This window comes from Macrobrachium rosenbergii, chromosome 25 (assembly GCF_040412425.1).
Source record: "Macrobrachium rosenbergii isolate ZJJX-2024 chromosome 25, ASM4041242v1, whole genome shotgun sequence".
Classification (NCBI taxonomy): Eukaryota; Metazoa; Arthropoda; class Malacostraca; order Decapoda; family Palaemonidae; genus Macrobrachium; species Macrobrachium rosenbergii.
The window spans coordinates 40877975-40899558 of NC_089765.1; the positions used below are offsets into that span (position 1 = coordinate 40877975).

The following is a 21584-nucleotide window of genomic DNA, read 5'->3' on the forward strand; positions in this document are numbered from 1 at the left end:
CTATAGTGCCTGAGGATTTTGTAAATGGGATTTTTAATCCTTAACTGAAAATTTTTCTTGATAAAAATAGAGTAATAATTGAAAGGCCACGAATGTAATTAGAAATTAAACGACCTTTTTGTCGTTGTAGCTCCAATTTTGACACAAATATTAGATTTAAAAATGACTAAAAAAAATCCTGCATGGTTTCCATAATTTTGTTCTTGATGACGTGGGTTAGGTGTGTGTCACTACCGAAAGGATAACGAATGCTAATACGTACGTTGGAGAATTACAGTATCTATAACAACGGTGGTTTGTATCTTGTTTGGTGACTGCTATCATCTATGTAGTCTACCACTCGAGGCAAGAAAAAGTTGCAGCCAAAAAAAGTTACACGCAACCTTTGGCCGGTTGTTTTTTTCTTTAGGTATTTGTGTGTGTGTGTGTGTGTGTGTGTGTGTGTGTGTGAGAGAGAGAGAGAGAGAGAGAGAGAGAGAGAGAGAGAGAGAGAGAGAGGGTGGGGTGGGGTGGCGGGACGGAGGTTTCACCTTAGCGCGGCCCTCCCATATAAGGACTCCAAGTCATTCGTAACAGCCATTGAAAAGGGCCGTGTGAGAGAGGTGGAGATTGTACTATATCATAGATTTACTTATAGTTTTCCCTCCTACAGTTAGACTTAAACATTTTTAGCAGTCGAATATGAGATGCCAGATTGGTATTTTCCCTCCTAAAGTTAGACTTAAACATTTTTTTTGCAGTCAAATATGAGATGCCGGGTTGAGTTAAAAGTTGCACTAAGTCGGTGTCCAGGTCTGTGAATTACCGGTGGCATTGCGTCTTGAATTCTCCGTAAAGAGATGTAGGAATTTGTTTATCTTATAGATGCGTGCACTGGTTGTTTTGTGATAGTTGAAATGCCTCGAGGGAAGCAAATTTATAGGTTAGAAGCTGTGATAGCAAATAATGATAAACGAGCTGTGTCTACGTGGTTATGAAATAGGACTGGTTGGGCAGTAAGTATCGTAAGACCTGCTCTAGAGTTGTGGTCGAATTAAAGGGCAAAGTTTATATCTCATAAAAATTGCCTTCAGTATCCAGGTATTCTGCTACGGGTAGGCCATGTTAGGTCGTCTAAGGTGACTACTGCTAAGTCTTATTTGCTTCTTTATCGTAGTGACATTTCGTCCGGATGGAAACCATGACGTATTACCAAAGAGTGTGTCCAATTTTTTTTTCCCTGAGAGGTTGCTTTGTTTCGTTGTGCCAAAGGGTAGACCATATTATACAGTTTTGAAAATGTTCAGTTTTCACGCCAGTCCGATATAGTCAATGCCAAGGGGAATCATCATCAAACATATAAATAAATGAGCTTTGCAGATTATCAATATATAAATGAGCTTTGCAGATTATCAATATTCCCAACCACCAGGTTAAAGAGGCTAGGACCAATAACCGTTCATTGTGGGACACCTGATATGACTTTGGCTGGCGCTGCTGTAGCTGAAAGCTTCGGTGGTCGATTTGGAAATAAATGATGTAACCAGGTTCCTATATGACTGCTTTTTTGCTCTTTTTTTATTGCATGTTATTTAAAGGGATCTGCTTGGCCATGGCCATAGTGAAATCAAGATAAATTGGCATTGATGTCACTTGCTGAATCTTTAATTTTGATAATAACCCTCTTAATCAATCATTTCCTGGGCTAACTCCTCAAGATCTCCCCAGCACTCATCTCTTGCTTCCCGCCTCATTGTCCTCAACCACGTCTCCTTTGGCCTCACCTCTGCCTCTTCTACTAAGGACAACCCACCCTGGTGTATCTCTTTATACACATGACCTAGCCACTTCCAACGGGAGAACCTAACATACTCTAAGTCTATTTGATATCCTATCCCTCCAGTTCATTCCTAATATTCTTTCGAGTGCCTTATTTTCAAATGTTAAGGGTTTATCATCTGAAGTCATTGTACTGTACCACGACTTATGCTGCCCATAAGTCAAAATACTCCTAACCATTACCTTATAAATTTTTATTTTTTTCATGCACAGAAAAATTGCCATTATTCCAAATATTTTAAGCATTCCCATTGCCTGATGAGCCTTTTTTAATCTTTCCATAAATTCTGTGCTCAGAGACCCATCCTTATCTAAATAAGTAACTAAATATTTAAAGTTAATCACTTGCTTTACAACGATTCCTTCAATTAGACAATCCTGTGCATTTTCAATTTTCATATTCTTGATTTCAGTTTTTCCACTATTTATAACCAAACAAACCTTTCGACCTTCACTCTCTAAACAGTCTAACACTCTCTGCATCTTTTCTGGTTCCTCGCAGATCAAAACTATATCATCAGCATAATCTAAGTCAAGAAGTTTCCCCATTTTCCCTCCAGAGTGTACGTGCATCCGTTCCTCTCTTAACCCTTCTCCACAACCAATACAAACAACACTGTATGGTTTTATTAGTTTGACGTTGACAGTCTACATTGTGTAAAGCCTTGTTGTCTAGTTGGTAGATTTTTACAGGTTAGATGTTTAACAGTTATTTTCCTTAATGATTTTCTCATAGATAAAGGTGGTATGTTAAGTTACAGGCCGACATGACGTGTAAAAACAGTTTTTGCTGACCGACGGATAGCGTGCTTGAAAATATCTGAAATATCATTATTTGTTAGTGCTTTCGGTGTGGGAGATCGATGTATTTAACCAGTTATTGTTTGCATGGTTGTTGAACTCAGTCTAGTAAGACGAAGAGGAGTAGTTGGGTCATGCATTCAGGACTGATCCGGTGTAGCAGGAAATTATTCCCCCATGACTGAAATTCCCCCCGGGAAAATTAGCCTAGGATTGATTTCCCCCCGGGAATAACAGCCCAGGCTATTTTTCCCCTGGGTCGAATTTTGGACGTAGAATATTTTTCCCCCCTGTAGGCCATTTCTGCCCCTTACATGTATCCAGCTTTGCGGCGTGTTTAGTACTGTACAAGCCCGTTGGGGATTTCCGTATAAACATAAACAAAAGACTGTAAATAACAAAGATAATGACTCCCAAGAGGTAGTTTAGTCGTGATGATAATTATCCTGTGTGGCAGGAGGCTGTCGTTGCTACACTTCGCCGCCATAGTCATGCTCTTATAACAGTTGCGGGGTTGGGGGAATCTTGGCGGAGAGGAGGGAATATTATCCTGGGACGAAATTCCCTTGGGGGAAATATATCCAGGGCCATATTTCCCTCGGGGAATTTCGGACAAGGGGGAAATACAGACTGTTACACCGGGCCCGAATATATGGACGGCTATTGCACTGATAGACATTAGTAAATCTCCTCTTAGCCGTTCACTTTGAGATGAGCCACATGCAACTTCTCACTTTTTGATGTCTGCGTAGATAAGTGAAGGATTTTCATGTATATATTCCCACGAAATTCATCGCTGATGCCATGTTTTCAGTGATGCCTTTTAAAGATCGATCCAATGGTGGATCATGGTACAGAATGTCTTAAGCTTCAGTTTGGCGGATCCTGTAAGATGGCGAGATTTCATTTAGTTACTGGATATGGATCGCCAGATATTAGGTTAAGGTTAAGCCATCGTTAGCTCTAGATGATAATATGCATGTATAATTTGCAAGTTATAAGATGACACTTCCCTCTAGTTGTTGTTGATCGAGGTGGTTTTATGCCAGCACGGGCTCTTGTTCATAGAACATCCCGAAAGCTCCCCTTCTTGGCGATTCACACTAATAACCTTGAAATTGATAGTTTCTCGTTTACAATCGTCTTTTAAAAAACGGATTTTTGCGATCCTACCCTTCATAGTAAGCCTACTTTGTTTGCGAATGGAGGAGGATGGGAGTCCAGCAAGTTTTCAGAAGCTAATGCTAATGTTAGTGATGAATGCGTTTATCTCATATTTGCGGTACTAATAGAAAATGGGCAAAGATAAGGAAAGTCAAACCATTCATGTGGGAACAGTTGCTTACACGGTTCAACGTCTTATGATTCCAACAGGTTGATAAACTAGTGTAACTACTAATATCATTGTTTCAGTAAGTTGAATATGAAAGTGTTTCAGTAAATTAAATATGAAATAGTGACGATAAAAATCAATGTAAATGAGCTTTTAAATTTTTTCTCCTGCATTTGTACCTAAACCTTCAAACATAACGACTACTAGATAATTTATATTATTTTTATACTCATCGATATTGTCCTCAATGAGGAAGGATTTTATTTACTGTACATTCAGCCTTCGACTTCCAAAAGTTTAATAATAGATCCCCGGTTTTTTTTATGTAGGATACTCTTCCAAGGATATGGTTTCCCTGATTCATGTGTCGTCCTGTAACGACCATTTTGGAAACACCTCTGTAGTTTGAAGACGTTCGTTCTCTCAACACGGTGCATTTCGTGTCTTTAAGCTATTATTATTATTATTATTATTATTATTATTATTATTATTATTATTGTGTGTAGGAAGGAAATAATCATTTAAGTGCCGATTGCGCATATTGTTGCAAGTCAAAATCGTAGTCGTATTCATACGTCCATCGAAAAAGTTTCATGTGACTTCCAGGAAGTTATATAACAGCTTTGTGTATATGAAACCTCTCAATTATTTGGCGCCTTAAGACATGGAGACTACAGAGGAATAGAGGGAATGTGTGTGCTTCTCATTTCTTTTAAAGTCTCAGTCCATTAGGCAACTTTCTTAAACTCGTTTTATATACGAATCGCTCGGCTGAGTGCCAGTGCCAAGTGCCCCCCCCCCCATCTCAGTGTCCGGTGGCTCTCAGATTTTGGCACTAGTAGCCTAAGTTAGTTATTAAATATAGGGTCTACATTCATAAGAAGATGGCCGGAAAATAATCTCGTCGGCAAATGTGTTGGCTCATAACTATGATTCTGCTTCTTTTTATTTTGAGGGTTAAAAGTGTCGTTTATTTCTGGTGAAATATGATGTGATGTGATTAACGCCTTTCAGTAATAAAATGCGAGGCTTCAGGCCTTATTAGCTAACTTTTATATCCTCTGTTTTGCCAGATCTTCAAGGATTTTCAATTAAAGCTTTATAAGAGGCTATTCTTGGTCGAATCTTTTTTTTTTTTAAGCGAGAATTCCTCCCAGCGGTCTTTTTAAGGGAAAGAAAAGTTGGCTTTCTTTCTGACAGTTGACTGTTAGATAATGAGGTTTGTTTACTTAGTTATTTATGTTTTACGGAGCACGTGTAAGGCCAAGGTCAATTGTTAGTAGCTCTTGTTGCTAAGTACAGGGAAAAAGGGTAGCATGCTTATGCCGGTGTTTGCTGTCGTTCATTCAAGATATGCAGTTATGTTTAGAATGTCTTCCCGGGATTTTTTTTTTTAGTGCACAGATGTTCTTTCACTGTTGTGGCCACAAATCTGCAGGACTGAGTTATTTTTAACAGTTTTAACGTCTTGTAAGGGAGGTTATTTTGTTGAATGAAAATATGAGTAGTTGCCCCTGGAAACGGACCAGCCTTTTTCAGTTTTGAAATTTTTTCCTTTTCCTTCATATTTCCTAAATTAACCAGGACAGACATTGAAATTCTTTTAATAACATTTTTTTTTTTATTTATTTTCTCGGCCATTTTCGAGGTTTTCGAAAAAGAATCTTGCATATAGCATCAGTTCTTGGCCGCCTGTCTGTCCGTGAAGGTTCGGCCTTAACTAGTGGCACTCGGGCATGTTACCGTACTATTAATGGTACGTTGGTAGCCATCCCATGCCCTTGCCAAACTTGTTTTTCCATGTGTGCTACACCAGGTATATCTGACATGCTCAACTTGTGCTCTTTATGTGGAATTATTAATGGATTGCTTTTCAGTTCTTATTGTTTATTGATTGATTATTCCAGCCATATTCTGGCCAAGGCTCTTACCCATAGAGCACCCTGTGGCTCTTTAGCTCCTCCTCTGTCTTTAATCGCAAACATGATTACTGTGTTAATTTACTTAGAATACTCTTACAAAGGATTTCTTATGTAAAAAAGCTTTTGCATAGTTGCAAAGCTTTGAGCTTTGTTTTCCTTTTGCTGCATTTCAGTTATGTCAAGCTTACAGCTTTTTTGTAAAAATAAGTGATGAATAAACCTCATGATGATCTAACCCTTGAAAGTCGAGCTAATTGGAACTCAAGACTGTTTGGCTTAGTGGTAGGTTTGTAAAACCAGGTTTCCGTCGTTCCCATTAAGAGCATTTGTAAGTTTTTTTTTTTTTTTTTTGTTTTTTTTTTTAGTATATGCAATGTTTGGCTGGAATATTTCATGGATAGTGCCTAGAATGAATGGGAGTCCATTCACCTTAGCATGCTTTTGGAATTAAACAATTCAAGATTTGTATATCTGAAATTAGTGGAGTACTGTATTTTACAACCTTATCTTGTTTAAATACTTGTACTTCTACTGTCTTGTAAAGCTTAGGAATTCTCTTCTTGCTTGTTTTTTTACTGACAAAATTTCTTCCCTCAGAGCTGGTCTAATGCATCTTCATGGCTAAGTTTCACCTTTCTTCCTTGCCCATCCCATTGGTCTTTGCTCGGAAAAAGAGAGCTTGAAATGTACACAGCAAAGATACCACCAAATTTAAGCTGTAGACATTACTAAAGGGTGTTTGTAGCAACCCTTTGGCTCCTAGCTGCACCCACTTTTTTACCTTCATTCCTACTTCTTTTCTTCAGTCTTGCTATCCAGACCTCTCCATTACTTTTTAGTGCAGTTGTGGGGTTTTCTCCCTGTTCAACCGTAACATCCTTGAGCTTTTTTGCATTTAGTTTATGGATAGCTTCATCTTGTCCAGCCACTCCAACTCTCTCATTTCACTGTCTTTAGCACTGGATGACCAAAAGTGACCCCTTCAGTGCTTCTTGGCTTGACAGCCTAAATTCCTCATCATGAAGCAACCCAACTCATTTCCAGTAATATGGAAATGCACTCTTTTTTTTTCTGAAACATATTGATAAGTTTAGAATCCAATATGTTTTTCATTTTCAGGAGGATGACTCTGCTGCTGAAATTTTTGCAGTTTGAAAAGTAGACAACGACCTGTGAATGTTTCATAGGGCAGCTTTTGGCATGAGTTTGCTTAACTTACATTTAGTATACCTCCCAGTGATCTTTAGGATGTGGGGACCTTCATCTGTTAGTGTTTGGCTCTGCACTTGCTTTGTAATTGCTATTAGATGTGGGCATCTGTGAATCCAGAAGTCACAAATCTAAAGGGATTAAGGCATTGTTCCTGTATAGGGTGGTAATTTGCAATGTTAAGAGTAGCAGACAAGAATACAACTTGAAGTCCGGTTGCAAAAGATATTTTTGTAATGAATTTCATGTTATTCACATAATCACTAGTTTACAACAAAATCCGCCCACACCAGGCTCATTTGTGGTGAGCAAGCGTTTGCCTGAAGTCAAATGCTAGACTATAAATACAACCTGGGATGCAGCTGGCAAGGTTCCACAATTTTTGGTTGTGAGTGAGGGGGCAGGTAAACTAGTATTTATTTTTGAATAGTAAAGTTGAATAGAATAATAAGGTAATTCCTTACTCCCCCAAAATTGCAATTCACTTGTAAACTCAGTTGTATGAGTGGATAGTACAATTTTAATTTACAGTATATGCAGTTCATGGATTGTTTTTATAGAGAAAATGATTCTTGACTTGTGCACTTAATAGGGGCAACTGTTTTAAGAAAAGTGAGTTACTTTGAGTGAAGAAGGGTAATGAAGGTCTAAACAGCTGGCAAGTTAAACCATAAAATGTTTGCATTGTTTTGGGAGATTACTAAATATCACAGAATAGAAAAAATGGTGGAAGAAAGATTTTCAAAGCTTTTGAGTTGGTTTTGGTTAGATTCTAGGAGCATTCAGTAGAGGAAATCAAGCCAGGATATGGCATTTCTTTGCATAATACGAATTTTAACAGCCTAGCACTTTTGTTAGATTGTAGTCATACCTACTGGTAAAGACATTTTCTGATACTGTATTCTGAAAGTAAGAAATTAAGTTGACTACTAGGATCTTGATGCATGTATGATTTTTGGATTATGTTGAGTTCTTAATGACAAAGGTTATGGAGTATACGTACTGTTATATACAGTGTATGGCACTTATAAGAGCCAGGTTTCTGCCATTTTCATTGTATATTGAGTGCAGTAGTTGTCATAAGTACTTCTAAGGAGTCGGAAGGTTTCATTATCCATGCCTGAGCAATATCTCATTCAATAGTGCATCTGATTTCTCAGTGGCAGGTTGCCAGGGCATGATAATGAAACCTTTATAGTCATTAGCTGCAGCAATAGTTATAACCAATCTAAGAGTGAAGGTTTATTGATATTTTGTTCCTTAATTGTTGTAGATTCTGCTGACAAGCGTATTGAGGTGAAAAACCCTGTAGTTGAGCTTGATGGCGATGAGATGACCCGCATCATTTGGGAGAAAATTAAGGAGTACTTAATTTTCCCCTATCTGAAGGTGAGTGCTGCCAGTAATGTATGAATGAGGAAATTATTTAAGTTGGTGCTTCTCTCCCTATTTGTGATGTAAACAATGCATTGTAGGTGAAGGACTAAAACTGTATTAAATGTCCAGGAAGTTGCCCTTTGGTATGAAATAAACTGCTGTTCCAATAGTGATAAGCTAGTGATAATCTTTGCATGAGCTTTCAAATATTACTTTTTTTTTTTTTTGTAACAATGATTGTTTATACTTGAAAGTATATCAGTCAGAATGTGCAGCGTAGCTGTTTCCAGAGTAGAATATAGTAATACAGTACAGTACATGTATTTGCATTTTCTCTCATATATATTCAACCAGTTTCAGATTGACTGCAAATATTTTTCTGTACAGCATAGCTTTTTCCAGAGTATACTACTGTACAGTAATATTTGATATTTTTCATATATATTCAACTAATTTCAGATTGACTGCAAATATTTTTTTGTACAGCATAGCTTTTTCTGGAGTTTACCACAGTAATATTTGAGTTTTCTCTCAAATATATTCAACTAATTTCAGATTGACTGCAAATATTATGACTTGGGCCTGCCATACAGAGATCAAACTGATGACCAGGTAACAATCGACTCCGCTTATGCAATCAAGAAGTACAATGTTGGTATTAAGTGTGCTACAATCACCCCTGATGAACAACGAGTTGAAGGTATGTTAATATAACTGTGTTAATTCCAGTGAAAGATATTGTGGAAAATTACCGATAGTTCTTGTTTTACTGTTATGGATAATTTTGCTCAAAGTATGAAATTGTACAGTAAGTGTAGTGGTTAAGTAACTCTCAGTGGACCTCACACAGTGCACTGTAGGCGTTACTTAAGGTTCTCTGCAGCATCCCTTCGGCCCCTAGCTGCAACCCCTTTCATTTCTTTTCCTGTACCTCCGTTCATATTCTCTTCCTTATATCTTCCTTTCCACCTTCTACTATCATTAGTTTCATAGTGCAACTGCGAGCTCTTGTGTCACATTTCAAACCTTTTAACTGTCAATTTCTATTTCAGTGCTTAATGACCTCATAGGCCTAAATTCTATATTTTGTTCTGTTAAGTAACTTATGCATTGAATGACTAATTTCAGAGTTTAAGCTCAAGAAGATGTGGCTGAGTCCTAATGGTACAATCCGTAACATCCTTGGTGGCACAGTGTTCCGTGAACCAATCCTCTGCCAGACTATTCCTCGTCTGGTCCCTGGTTGGACTCAGAGCATCATCATTGGCAGACATGCTCATGGTGATCAGTACAAAGCAACCGATCTAGTTATCCCTGAAAGTGGCACTGTAAGTACCTATATTGTCTATATTGTATGGCAATAGTAGCTGAATTTGTCTCCATCTTGTAGTTAATTTTTATAATATATCTTATCATAGATTCTATAGGTGGCAATTTTAGGTGGGTCATTTCTGGTTATTCCTGGTTGAATTTTATCCAAAAAACATATTTCAGCATCACAAGTATATTCTAGTCTTCAAAGTTACTGATACAGTATGGGGTAATGTTGAGGGTAAACATGTTTTGTATTTTGTAATTTTGACCAATATTGAAAACCAAATTTTTTAATATGAATGTCTTGAGTCTAGTAATCCTGTTATTTTTCTTAGTATTATACCTCAGATTATCATTCAGAGCTGCTTTGTAGTTGGTCTGTCTCTGTATGTCTGTCCATCTGCTATAGTCGAATATTTTATCTAGCCATTAATTTTTGAACTAGTGAGATAAAAACTTCTACTCCATGAATACAACAGATGTGTGGAGTGAGGTATTAGTTAAGGTTAAGGTCATACTTAAGGATTTGACACCAAGATGAGCAGTGTTGTAAGACTTGCTTGCATGGTGTTGAATATGATAAGAAAGTTTCTGGATGGTAAAATGCTGATAAAGGAATATGCATTTATGTAGTTTTCAATTATATGGAAGAAGTAGATTTTGAGATTTACTTGTGTACTGCATTCCTACTGATTATGATAATGTTTTATCGAGCAAATCCTGATATCTAATTTATTTTTCTTTTGTAGGTTGAATTAGTTTACACCCCAGCTGGAGGCCAACCTCAGAGGCACAAGGTATTTGATTTCAAAAATGGTGGTGGTGTCACCATGGCTATGTACAACACAGATGAATCTATCCGTGCATTTGCTCACTCTTCGTTCCAGGCAAGTTTAAACTCTTATTTCTGTGATTATGAACTTTTCTAACAGTAACTGGAATTAGAAAGTACCGTAATTAAAATTTAAAGAATGAGGGCTACATGTGTTAGGTCAGAACTCCAGGAAAAGAATGTGCTTTTTAGTTAGTTTTGTCTTGGGAGGGATGTTTGTGTAGAATTATAAAAAGTTCCCTGTAGATACTGATTTTTTATGTAGCATGGGTAACCCTATAAAGTACTCTGTTTCAACTCATCTGTCACTGAGAAATTTACATCCGTTGACAGTAGGTAATGGCATTACTGTGGGATGTACTTGCCCACAGACATAAGATGAGAGAAAAGTGCCAGAGGAAGGACATGGGAGAGAAAACAAACAAATGCTTTTATGAAAATTAATAATACATATCTTAGTTTAACCAGACCACTGAGCTGATTAACAGCTCTCCTAGGGCTGGCCCGAAGGATTAGACTTATTTGGAGAGGGAACAGTAATCCCATTGTCTTAATCATTGTAACATAGGACTAGGCCCCTACCTTTTATTTTAACTACTGTATTGATAATTGACCAAACTCAGTACGTTTCATAAAAAAAATGTAATGATAAACATATAGTACCCTACCCTTTTATAAGTTAGTTCTCATCAAAAAGTGCATAAGATTTTCATTGTTGTTGCCTGGTATGAGGTAAAATCGGCACAGCGTAGAAAAAGACATCTCTGAATGTGCCTCCAACAATAGATTTTTTTTATTTCCTTTATTTGGATTACAAATACTTTACGGTAATAAGTTTGTTCTGCATCTATTAATCAAGAAGAGAGAAGACTTTGTCTCACATCTGCCTTGCCCACTCCATAGAGCGTCCATAACATGGAGTGGGGATCTTGCCGAGCGTGTGACTTTGGAGGCCATATTGAAACTCCCGGTCAAGTTTACGTTACTATTCTATAAAGACATAACTCCCCCCCCCCATTTTATTTATTTTATTTCATTACAGGTAAGTTAATCATTGCTATACAATATATTTCGAAAAATATTGTTCTGAGATCTGTTGTTGTGGTAGTGAAGAATATTGCCCTCTAATTTGTGCACTACAATATACAGTATCTCAGATATTAGAGAGCATCTTGCAAACAAACCAACGACAGAAAAGGCTAGCAAAGTCATTCCTTTCTATTCTAAGGCTTTGGAACTACTGTATAGTTCAAGAGAATTGTTGAAGGAAGGCTACTATAAGAAAGTAATTTTGATAAATTTGGAATAATATTTTTCTTAAAAAAAATGGACGACAATTAAAATAGCTGTCTAATCAATAGATACAAGGCCCTTCTTTTTACCATCATTATAGGTAATTTTTTTCTCCTTGGCATAACAATTCAATAACTTTAACCATACAGAAATCATATTCATTTATTTGAAACTAAGTTATTAGAAAAAGGTCTAAACAATATAACTTGTTGCCAAACGAATAGTTCGAGGGTATAAGTCTAGCCTAAACTACAAGACTACAATATTAATTAAAGAAAAAATATGAAGAGAAAATCGTAAACGAAACATGCGTGTTAGGCAGTGGTAGTATTAACGGGATATATACATGTGAGTATATACAGTATCTTGTAGTACTGTTTTCTATTATGTAGGTTGTCAGTTATAAAATGCTGCTTAACATTTGCTACATAAGCAAATTTTGTAGGGTTAAGTACTGTATTTTGGTATATTGACAGTAGTTTCTTCCATTTCAAAGTAATATATACAGTATTGCCTTATTAAAAAGAAGAAATTTTACATTAGCTAAGTGCAGACTGCCACATTGGGATGAAAGCAATAGCAGTTCAGTTTCAGCTGAAGCTCTGAATCCAAAAGCCAAGTTCAGTAAACCCCCCCCCCCCCTTCCTCCTGCTCCTCTTCATCCTCCTTGGTAGTTTGTATGTTTTCACATGTATTTCTTCCTGGTATTTAGTTTTCATATCATTATTGCCATATATATCTTTAGTAACTCAAAAGGATATTGCCATATATATCTTTAGTAACTCAAAAGGATTTATTTATTATTAGTTTTTTGCATTTTTTCTTTTTATTCTCATGTCTTAAATAATAAAACACTACTTTGGTATGAATTCAAAATCTATTTGAGTACATTTGAATGAGATTTAAGTCAATCAGCAGCCGATATCATCAGCATTGTTGCCATGACAAAATGACTATTAAAGACAAGTTTCGACATCTGATTACCTGACATCGACTGGGACTCGTGGATAGTTTTTGGTTTATACTATAAAGGGTGTATATATAATTATAATTGAAAAGTCTATTTTTCTGAATATTTTATAATTAATATATTAGTGTACTGTATTTACATTAGGCAGTTTTATTATTTTTATAACTTTTTTAATGAAGTAATAAGATTATAAATAGTTGAGGCATAGGATTCCCCAAAATGTAAATAGAATTTTTAACTTAAGAGTTTTGATGCTTGCTCTTGAAAACTTGTGCTGTGGAGGTTTTGAATTTGTCTAAAATTTAACTACAGCGATTTGATTCATGGGAAGACTGGTGACCTCTTATGTTTAAATTTAGAATATAATAAAATCCCATGGTCTTTAGTATTTAATTTCTTGCAGTGCAATAGAGGCAGTACTAAATATTCTGTGCAAGTCTCTTCCCCCATCCATTGTTGAATTTTGCCTTTTTTTAGCCATGTATTTGTTCATATATTTCTGGATTTAGTTTTTTCTTATTTAAGAATGAGTATGTAATGCATTTCATAATGCTGGTTATCATAATATTTGTATGTGGTTTAAGAGGAGGAGTCAAATTAGCAAATGTATGGATTGCTTAAGATTTAGATTGTTTAGGACATGAATGAGAGGAAGAGGGGAGAGACTTATGGATGTGGAAGAAATTTGTGGAAAGTGGCATAGTGAAAGACCTAGACAAAATGGAATTTGGGTGGAAAATGCAATTAATAGAAGAGATTGAACTCATTGAACTCATTTTGCATCCAATCTTGTGAAGTTGATTGAAATGTTGAAGATAATGATATGATGATTGAATCCTTTGGGTCAGCCCTATGCAGTTCTGAAAATATGACTCTACTCTGGTGCAGCGACATCATGGTGACATATAGCATAAGTTGTAGTACTGAAGATAGGTAACAAGAAACTGAAGGTAGTCTTTCCCCAATTCCAGGTTGCCATAAGTAAGGGATGGCCACTGTATATGTCTACAAAAAATACAATCCTCAAGCGCTATGATGGCCGTTTCAAGGACATCTTTGAGGAAATTTACCAGGCTGAATATAAGGTAAGGTTGAACAAGCCATAATTTACAAGTAAACAACCTTATACTATGTAATGTATGTGATGTTTCATTATTCATGTTCATATTGAATATGTCATTGGCAGTCAAGTACTGAACTAAAGTTTAAACATTTCAGAAAGATTTTGATGCCAAGGGTATTTGGTATGAGCACCGTCTCATTGATGATATGGTGGCCCAGGGCCTGAAATCAAGTGGTGGCTTTGTTTGGGCTTGCAAGAACTATGATGGTGATGTGCAGTCTGATGTTGTTGCTCAAGGTTATGGTAAGTAAAGAATGGGCGTATTTCTAAGGACAGTAACACACTCAGAGGACCCTCTTCCTCCTCCCCAGAATTCATCAAGATTTTCTTCTTCACCATACCACTGTTGTTTGGGGAGGACCCGCTTCTATTTCCAGTTCAGCCCCTGAGGCTCTACCTGTTATGTACCAGGGATGTTCACTCTCCCCAGTTGAGGCAAGGAAGCCATCTGTTTCAAAGAACATTGTGGCTCAGGCAAATTATTGTGAGGCCATATTGAGGTTCCTTGAGCTTATGAGATTCAACCAGTCTTAACCTTTGTGATGTTCAAACATAACATGGAAGAATTTTTCTTGTCTCCATGTTCTGTCATGGTGGACATGGGGTCGTTAGCGGCTAGGGTACAAATTGCACAGGTTAGGATATTATGATAAATTCTCCTTGTTTTCTTGACCTGTCTCTGTTTTTGCACCTTCCAGACATCACTGTGATGCATTAGTTCAGGCTTATGGACTCGAAGTCTACTCTGCTGAGTACAAACTGTTATCTTTCATTTGTTGAGTACAAATGAACACTTCCTTCCTGACATCTTACCATGGGGTTCGACCACCGTTCCATCATAATACGCCTCTGTCCTCCCTCTTAAATTGCTATGGAGGCATCTTAACGAGTAGTATTTTTAATGAACAAGTGATTTTTAATAATAAAAAACAAGTTTTCTGAAGCCCATTAATCATATAGTATAGGGATTTGCATTTTCTGCTTCCCATCCCCGACTCTCGTTCTGTTTAGACATTATGAGCACAAGATATGAGGAGGGTACTGCCATTAGTAGTGGAAGTGTTCAGTTTAACTGGAGTAGGTTGGTGCAACTAGAACAGTTCTATATGTATATGTAATAGGGCAACTTATGATTAATGTATTTGTAAGGAAAACTTGTATTTGTATTACAAATACGTTTTTCTTGCAAGTACTATATATTATATTTTTATGAGAACATTTCACTTTGATATACTGTATTTGCATATGCACTATTGTTTGGTACATGGGCTGATTAAAATTTATTGGCTGGCAGTTTTGTCAAAACAAACATTAATATTTCATCAGATTATTAATTTTTTTTTTTTTTTTTTTTTTTTTACTGTGTAGGTTCTCTTGGCTTGATGACTTCCGTTTTAATGTGCCCTGATGGAGTCACAATTGAATCTGAAGCTGCCCATGGAACTGTTACAAGACATTACAGAGAACACCAGAAGGGTAACCCTACCTCTACCAATCCTGTTGCTTCCATCTTTGCTTGGACCCGAGGCCTTGAGCACCGTGCTAAACTTGACGGAACTCCTGAACTTGCAAGGTGTGTGTAGTATCTTTCATCCAGCTCCAGTATGAAGTAGAAATTAATGATTCCTTTTGGAATTCAAGCATTAAATTTCTTATATTTTGAGATTTCTCATGACACTGTATGATTAGAAGCAGTCTCTAACCGTCACATATTTTACTGTCTAATCTTATACAAAATTTACTGTTGTGTAGTAATGCATTGTTGAAGATAAATTCCATAGTCACAGAGCAGTTTGTGTGTGTTTGGATACCAAATAATAATGGTTTTTGGCTGTGTTTGGCCAGCAGTCATGTTTACTCCAGATGGGAAATTGAGATTTTTCATTGTGAAACTGTATGTGTGTATTGTACCACTTGGGCTGTGTTGATAATGGTAAATTTACTTGGGTTGGGAGATTTGTTAAAAGAAAATGGGGCCATTTAATATTCCCTCTTTTCAGTTGATGGGCTTACATGTGCTGCTCTTTGTGGCAGCTAATTCTTAATTATGTCATTTTATGTGGCTGATACCTAAATTATTAAGAGAGATAGAAGTGCACCATTTAGATCTAATACTTTCTCATATCCAAATTCACTTTAGGGCTAGTTGTTGTAGACTTCACTCATCCGGTCTCAATTGAACTGTTAATCCAAACATTGTGGGTAACATATACAATATGCTCAAAATATCATGGTTATACTTCACTAATTATTCTTTCTGTTGTTGGTGTAAAATCCCTAAGTAAATAATATAAGATGGGGAGAGAAATTTTGTGGTTAATGGCAGAGTTGTCATGTTTTGAGTGGTCTGTGATGGTGGCCTAGTTACCTTTTAATATTGAAGTCAGCAGGGCTTGGGACAACATTTGTGGAATGTAACAGAAAGTAAAGGAAAAGAGGTGATGTCACAAACTACCATCATCATCATCATTGCTTTGCATAGACTGCAATACATACATGTTAAAGGGTGAGATTTGTCCAGTGTTTAAGTTAATGGCAGTGTGTTGCTAGATTTATGTAATTTAGTCCAAGACTTTTGTATTGGTATACAAGCTTGTAAATGAAATGTGGGTTCTAACCTCCAGAAAAAGAGAAAGATCTAAAGGTTGGGAGGTAGCATATTGATACCTATAAGAAAGTGATGGGATTCAGTGACTGGTTTTGAGTATTTTCTAAAAACTGGCATACTTAGTTCTTAACAATTTATTAAACAAAAAAGCGTTAGTGGAATTGATTTTGGTTGTTTATTGAAAGCGTTAATGAAATTTATTTCAGTAGACATTCACTGATTTTGTGTATGCATATTTTCTGTAACAAAGCACACACCTTGAGTTTTGCACAACTTGAAATTTTTTTCCTTGGTGGTTTTAATTTATAGTTGGTCTTTCCAATTGCAGATTTGCCCAGAGCTTGGAACAAGCTTGTATTGACACCGTAGATAGTGGCTCAATGACAAAGGATCTTGCTGGATGTATTCATGGTCTGAAGAATGTCAAGGAAGGAATGTATCTCTACACCAATGACTTCCTTGAGGCTATTCGTGAAAACTTAGCTAAAAAGATGGCATAAGAGGAGAGAAGACTGTTGGGTATCTTTTGTGTTACAAAACATCATAGTCTAATGTATAATTTACATGAAGTAAATAATATGGATAGGCAAAAAAATTATGAAATGAAAATGTAGACCTAATTTGCTCTAGGGTGTAATTGAAATGTTTTTAGACAAGGTTTACTGTAGGATTTTGAAGTAATTGAAATTTAGACGAAATTTACCTTAGGATATCATGCTATAAATTTAATGTGTAGACAAAATTGACCTAGGTTTCATAAAGGTAATTTGTTATGTAATTGATGAAAATGATCAAATTGCCTAGATATACAAAAGTAGATTTAATGATAGAAGTCCAGTTAATGAAAGCATTGCAGTACTGTGCTATGTGAATTGCAATGTTTACCTACTATGTAAAGATGAGAAAAGTACCTGATCTTTTTCAGAATCTCCTCTTTTATGTGGGTTACTTTACAGTACAGTAATGACAAAACGGCTTTCAAATTAGTGCTGTACAAACTGTGTGCTGATACCTGCACAAAAAGTTTCTTTATCAGAAAGCCATGGTTAGCTGATTTTTCTAATACCTGTTTACAAGAAGCCAATACAAATGAGAAATTTTATCCACCTTTCATATTTCTGGTAAATATTTGCCATGTGTATTTTAATACATTTTTAGTATTGGTTCATGTCTGGAAAATAAAGAAAAAGACTTCCACTTTGTGGATTAATAAAAATTGTAAACAACTGATTTTGCTGTTATTTTACCCCACAGTGTTTTGAATTACTCGATCATGTATAGTAAATGTGTGCAAGGACCCCTTCAAATGCATGCCCAGCTAAATTGAAGATGATAAATTTTAAATAAACTTCTATTTTTTATAACTAATAAACCTTCGGTCTTAAAGCAAGGATAAATTCTCTGGTGCTAGATGAAATCTGGTTAACAGCAACTCAGGGGGTTGGTAGCAACTGGCATCAGCCAGTATAGGAGAAGGAGGAAGCTACATGACCTGCTGCCCCATCTACGCAGTTTCCTTCTAGCCCAGGAAAATATAAGGGGTGGCTTGAGGTGGGCCGTATACGTTAAGACCGAAGGTTTGTTAGCTATGAAAAACACAAATTGATTTAAAATTTGTCTTGTTCATATACGGAACAAACCTTGGTCTTAACAGAAGGATGACTTCTTACTCTTGGATGGATGATAAGGAAGTCTTAGAACCAACTGGAGGTTCAGACTGCCTGGGCTCACCTCCTGACTATAGGAAGGTGTTAAAGCTTCTGATCTGTTGAGCATAGGTTACTGAACAGTCAGACATCTGGGCTTATAGAATATGAAGTACATATGTCATTTTTGTTGTCTCCCACAGTTCTTTACCATCATCAAGACAACAGATTTTTTATAATAGAAGTTTTATATATACTTACCAAGTAATTTCTTAGCTAACGATTATGCTCGCACGGCATCCTAAATTCAAAATTTGTGGTAACGCATCAGTTGCATAGTGGGGGATGACAGGCCCCACCCACTGCAACATGAGTGTAGGAGCAACTTACTGGCAGCGGCATCAATTCAGTAATTACTTGGTAAATATATATATAAAACTATTTTATTATAAAAAAATCACAATTTTTAAAATAAATTGTATTTTTCCTAACTATACAAACCCGAGGTCCTTTACATTAGGAATTACGGTACTTTCAGCGTAGGCTGGAAACCGCCATTGAACTTTCAAACAAGGTGGTTAGGCAGTTAACTACTGTCCGGGAGGCGGGAGTACCGCCTGCCCGGATGTAAACATTCCAATTTACCTTTCGGCCCAGGTATCAGATTGAGGGGTGGCATGAGGTGGGCATGAAATGTAAAGGGCCTCAGGTTTTATAGTTAGGAAAAATACAATTTACTTTTAAAAATTGTGGTTTGTTTCGACATGATATACAAACCGTCGGTCCTTTACATTAGGAAGACTCACTGGTTGGAGGGAGGAATCTGAGCGAGTCTCTATGAACTGACTGGAGTTCACCACACCTTGTCTTCCCTTCCTGGTCGATAGAGTGAGGAAGGGAAAACTGCCTCTGACAAAATGATCAGGTTGTAAGCAATGCAGGATCAACTGTCGGACTTCTGGGTCCCTTTGCATGAAAGAGGAACTGTCAGTTCATGCAAAGTAGGCTAGGAAGAACTTGGAGTCGGATGACATTAAGAGATGACATTAAGATAATCACAAGCATTGGGTTTGTCTTATTGTCATGGTCTCCTTCCCCCACTTGCAAGGGGAAGGAGTGGCGTTGCTTCTATAACCTGAACGGAAAATAGAACGGGAGCTCCCGTTGGGTGCTTACCTGCATTGATCGCCAGATCCAGCATGTAACTGCACGTCCACTCTCTGCCCATGGGAAGGTAGCCAGGGTGGGGAGAAAGAAGAGAGGCCAGCCACTCTACATTCATTCTCCCAATCACAACTGTACACCTTAGGCAAGATGCAACCTGTCCTGTTAGAGGAACCGGGTAAGCTACACAACTTGTTGAACAGCCACCACAGGACCCAGGGAAAAAGTGTCCAAGGACTTGTGAGCAACATCCCGGAGGTAAGAGGTGAAGGTGGGCTGTTGGGACCACACACCTGCCTTCAGCACCTGCAGAACCGACATGTTCGTCCGGAATGCGAGGGACGGACCAATGCTGCAGACTTCGTGAGCTCTCGGACGAAGTGTACTGGTGTCGTCTTCTCCAGCAGCAGAATACGCTCTCCTTATCGTCTCACAAAGCCAGAAAGAGATGGTGTTCTTGAACACTTCTTTCCTGGTCGAGCCAGTACTAACAAAGAGTCGTCGACACTCAGGCCGGAGACGTTGAGTCCTCTTCAGATAGTGCCACAGCACTCTAACAGGACACAGTAGCATCTCGTCTGGTTCATTACCTACAAAGTCCTCTAGGGAGGGGATCGTGAAGGACTTGAACTGTGCGTCAGGGACTGAAGGATTCTGAGTCTTCAACTGTGCGTCAGGGACTGAAGGATTCTGAGTCTTCGACATGAAATCCAGGATGAAATCGAGCATAATCGATCCCTATCCCCTCGCGTGTTTAACATCGAAGGAAAGTCTGTGTAGTTTGCCAACTCTCTTCGCTGATGCCAGGGCCAGCAGGAAGGCGGTCTTGAGGGTCAGATCCCTGTCTGACAACTCTCGTAAAGGATTGTACAGTGCACGAGTCAGGCTCCTTAGAATGAGAGTCACATCCCACGCAGGGGGCCTGAGATCCCTGGGTGGGCAAGATCTCTCAAAGCTTCTCATCAGTAGGGAAATCTTGAAGGAGGAAGAGATGTCTACTCCTTTCAGCTGCAAGACTAGGACAAGTGCAGTGCAGTAGCCTTTTACAGCTGAAACGGAGAGAAGCTTCTCTCGGCGAAGGAAGACGAGGAAGTCTGCAACCTGCTGAACAGTAGCTCCAACCAGAGAGATACCCTGTCCACGACACCAACCACAGAAGACGGACCATTTCCCCTGGTATACCGCTGCGGAGGATCGTCTGAGGTACCCGGCCATCTACGTTGCTGTGCAACACAAAAAGCCTCTTGCTCATAGGAGATGGTGGATAACCTCCAGCCGTGAGGACACAGGGACTGCACTGCCTGGTGGTACCGCTCCACGTGGGGTTGACACAGCAGGTTGGGCCAGGGGGAGGGGGATCTCTCTCGGCGCCTCGGAGAGGAGAGCTAGCAGGTCGGGATACCAAATGACCTGCGGCCATTGCCACCGGAATCATTCTGAGATTTGGAGTGACCATCGCTTGGCTGATCACTCCGCAAATCAGACAGAACAGAGGAAAGGTGTAAACGTTGAGGTTGTCCCACGGGTGCTGGAACATGTCCTCTGCAGCAGCCCATGTGTCTGGCATGACATAGCAGAAGACCTGGAGTTTTCTGTTGTGCCGGGTGGCAAACAGGTAGATGACTGGACGCCCCCACAGGTCGAATAGCCTTTCCGTGACTTCTGAGTGAAGGGGCCATTCGCTTCCGATCACCTGATTCTGGCGGCTGAGCTTGTCTGCCACAACATTTCTCTTGCCTGGAGTGTACCTGGCTGACAGCTCTACTGAGTGAGCCACGGCCCACTCATGCACCTGCATCGTCAACTGGTGGAGCAGGAGAGATACTAGACGCCCCCTGCTTGTTCATGTATGCCACTACCGTGGTATTGTCACTCATCAGTACCACGGAGTGTCCCATCACTCAATTCCGGAACTCTTGGAGGGCCAGGAAGGCTGCCTTGAGTTCCAGGATGTTGATAAGAAGGTGCTTGTCGTCTCGGTGCCACACTCCCAAAGTCAGCAACTCCTCAGGTGTGTGCCCCATCCCTCGGTCGATGCATCTGAGAACAGCAGGATGTCCGGAGGGGGAGTATGCAGCAATACAGTAAGCTCCCTGTATTTGCGAGGGATGCGTTCCCCCACCCCGAATAGCCAAAATCCACGAATACTTAGAACCCCTCCTCTAAAAACACTT

At 38.4% G+C, this 21584-nt stretch overlaps 1 protein-coding gene across 1 annotated transcript in view; it reads left to right on the forward strand.

Annotated features, from left to right (window-relative positions):
• Positions 1-17830, forward strand: part of LOC136852597 (isocitrate dehydrogenase [NADP], mitochondrial-like) — a 48214-nt gene extending 30384 nt beyond the window's left edge. The window contains exons 2-9 of the mRNA XM_067127471.1: positions 8357-8472; positions 9016-9160; positions 9589-9788; positions 10524-10661; positions 13841-13954; positions 14088-14235; positions 15361-15565; positions 16929-17830. Coding sequence (XP_066983572.1) covers positions 8357-8472; positions 9016-9160; positions 9589-9788; positions 10524-10661; positions 13841-13954; positions 14088-14235; positions 15361-15565; positions 16929-17100 — 1238 coding nt within the window. The 3' untranslated portion in view covers positions 17101-17830. The remainder of the gene's footprint in view (positions 1-8356; positions 8473-9015; positions 9161-9588; positions 9789-10523; positions 10662-13840; positions 13955-14087; positions 14236-15360; positions 15566-16928) is intronic.
• The last annotated feature ends 3754 nt before the right edge of the window (positions 17831-21584 follow it).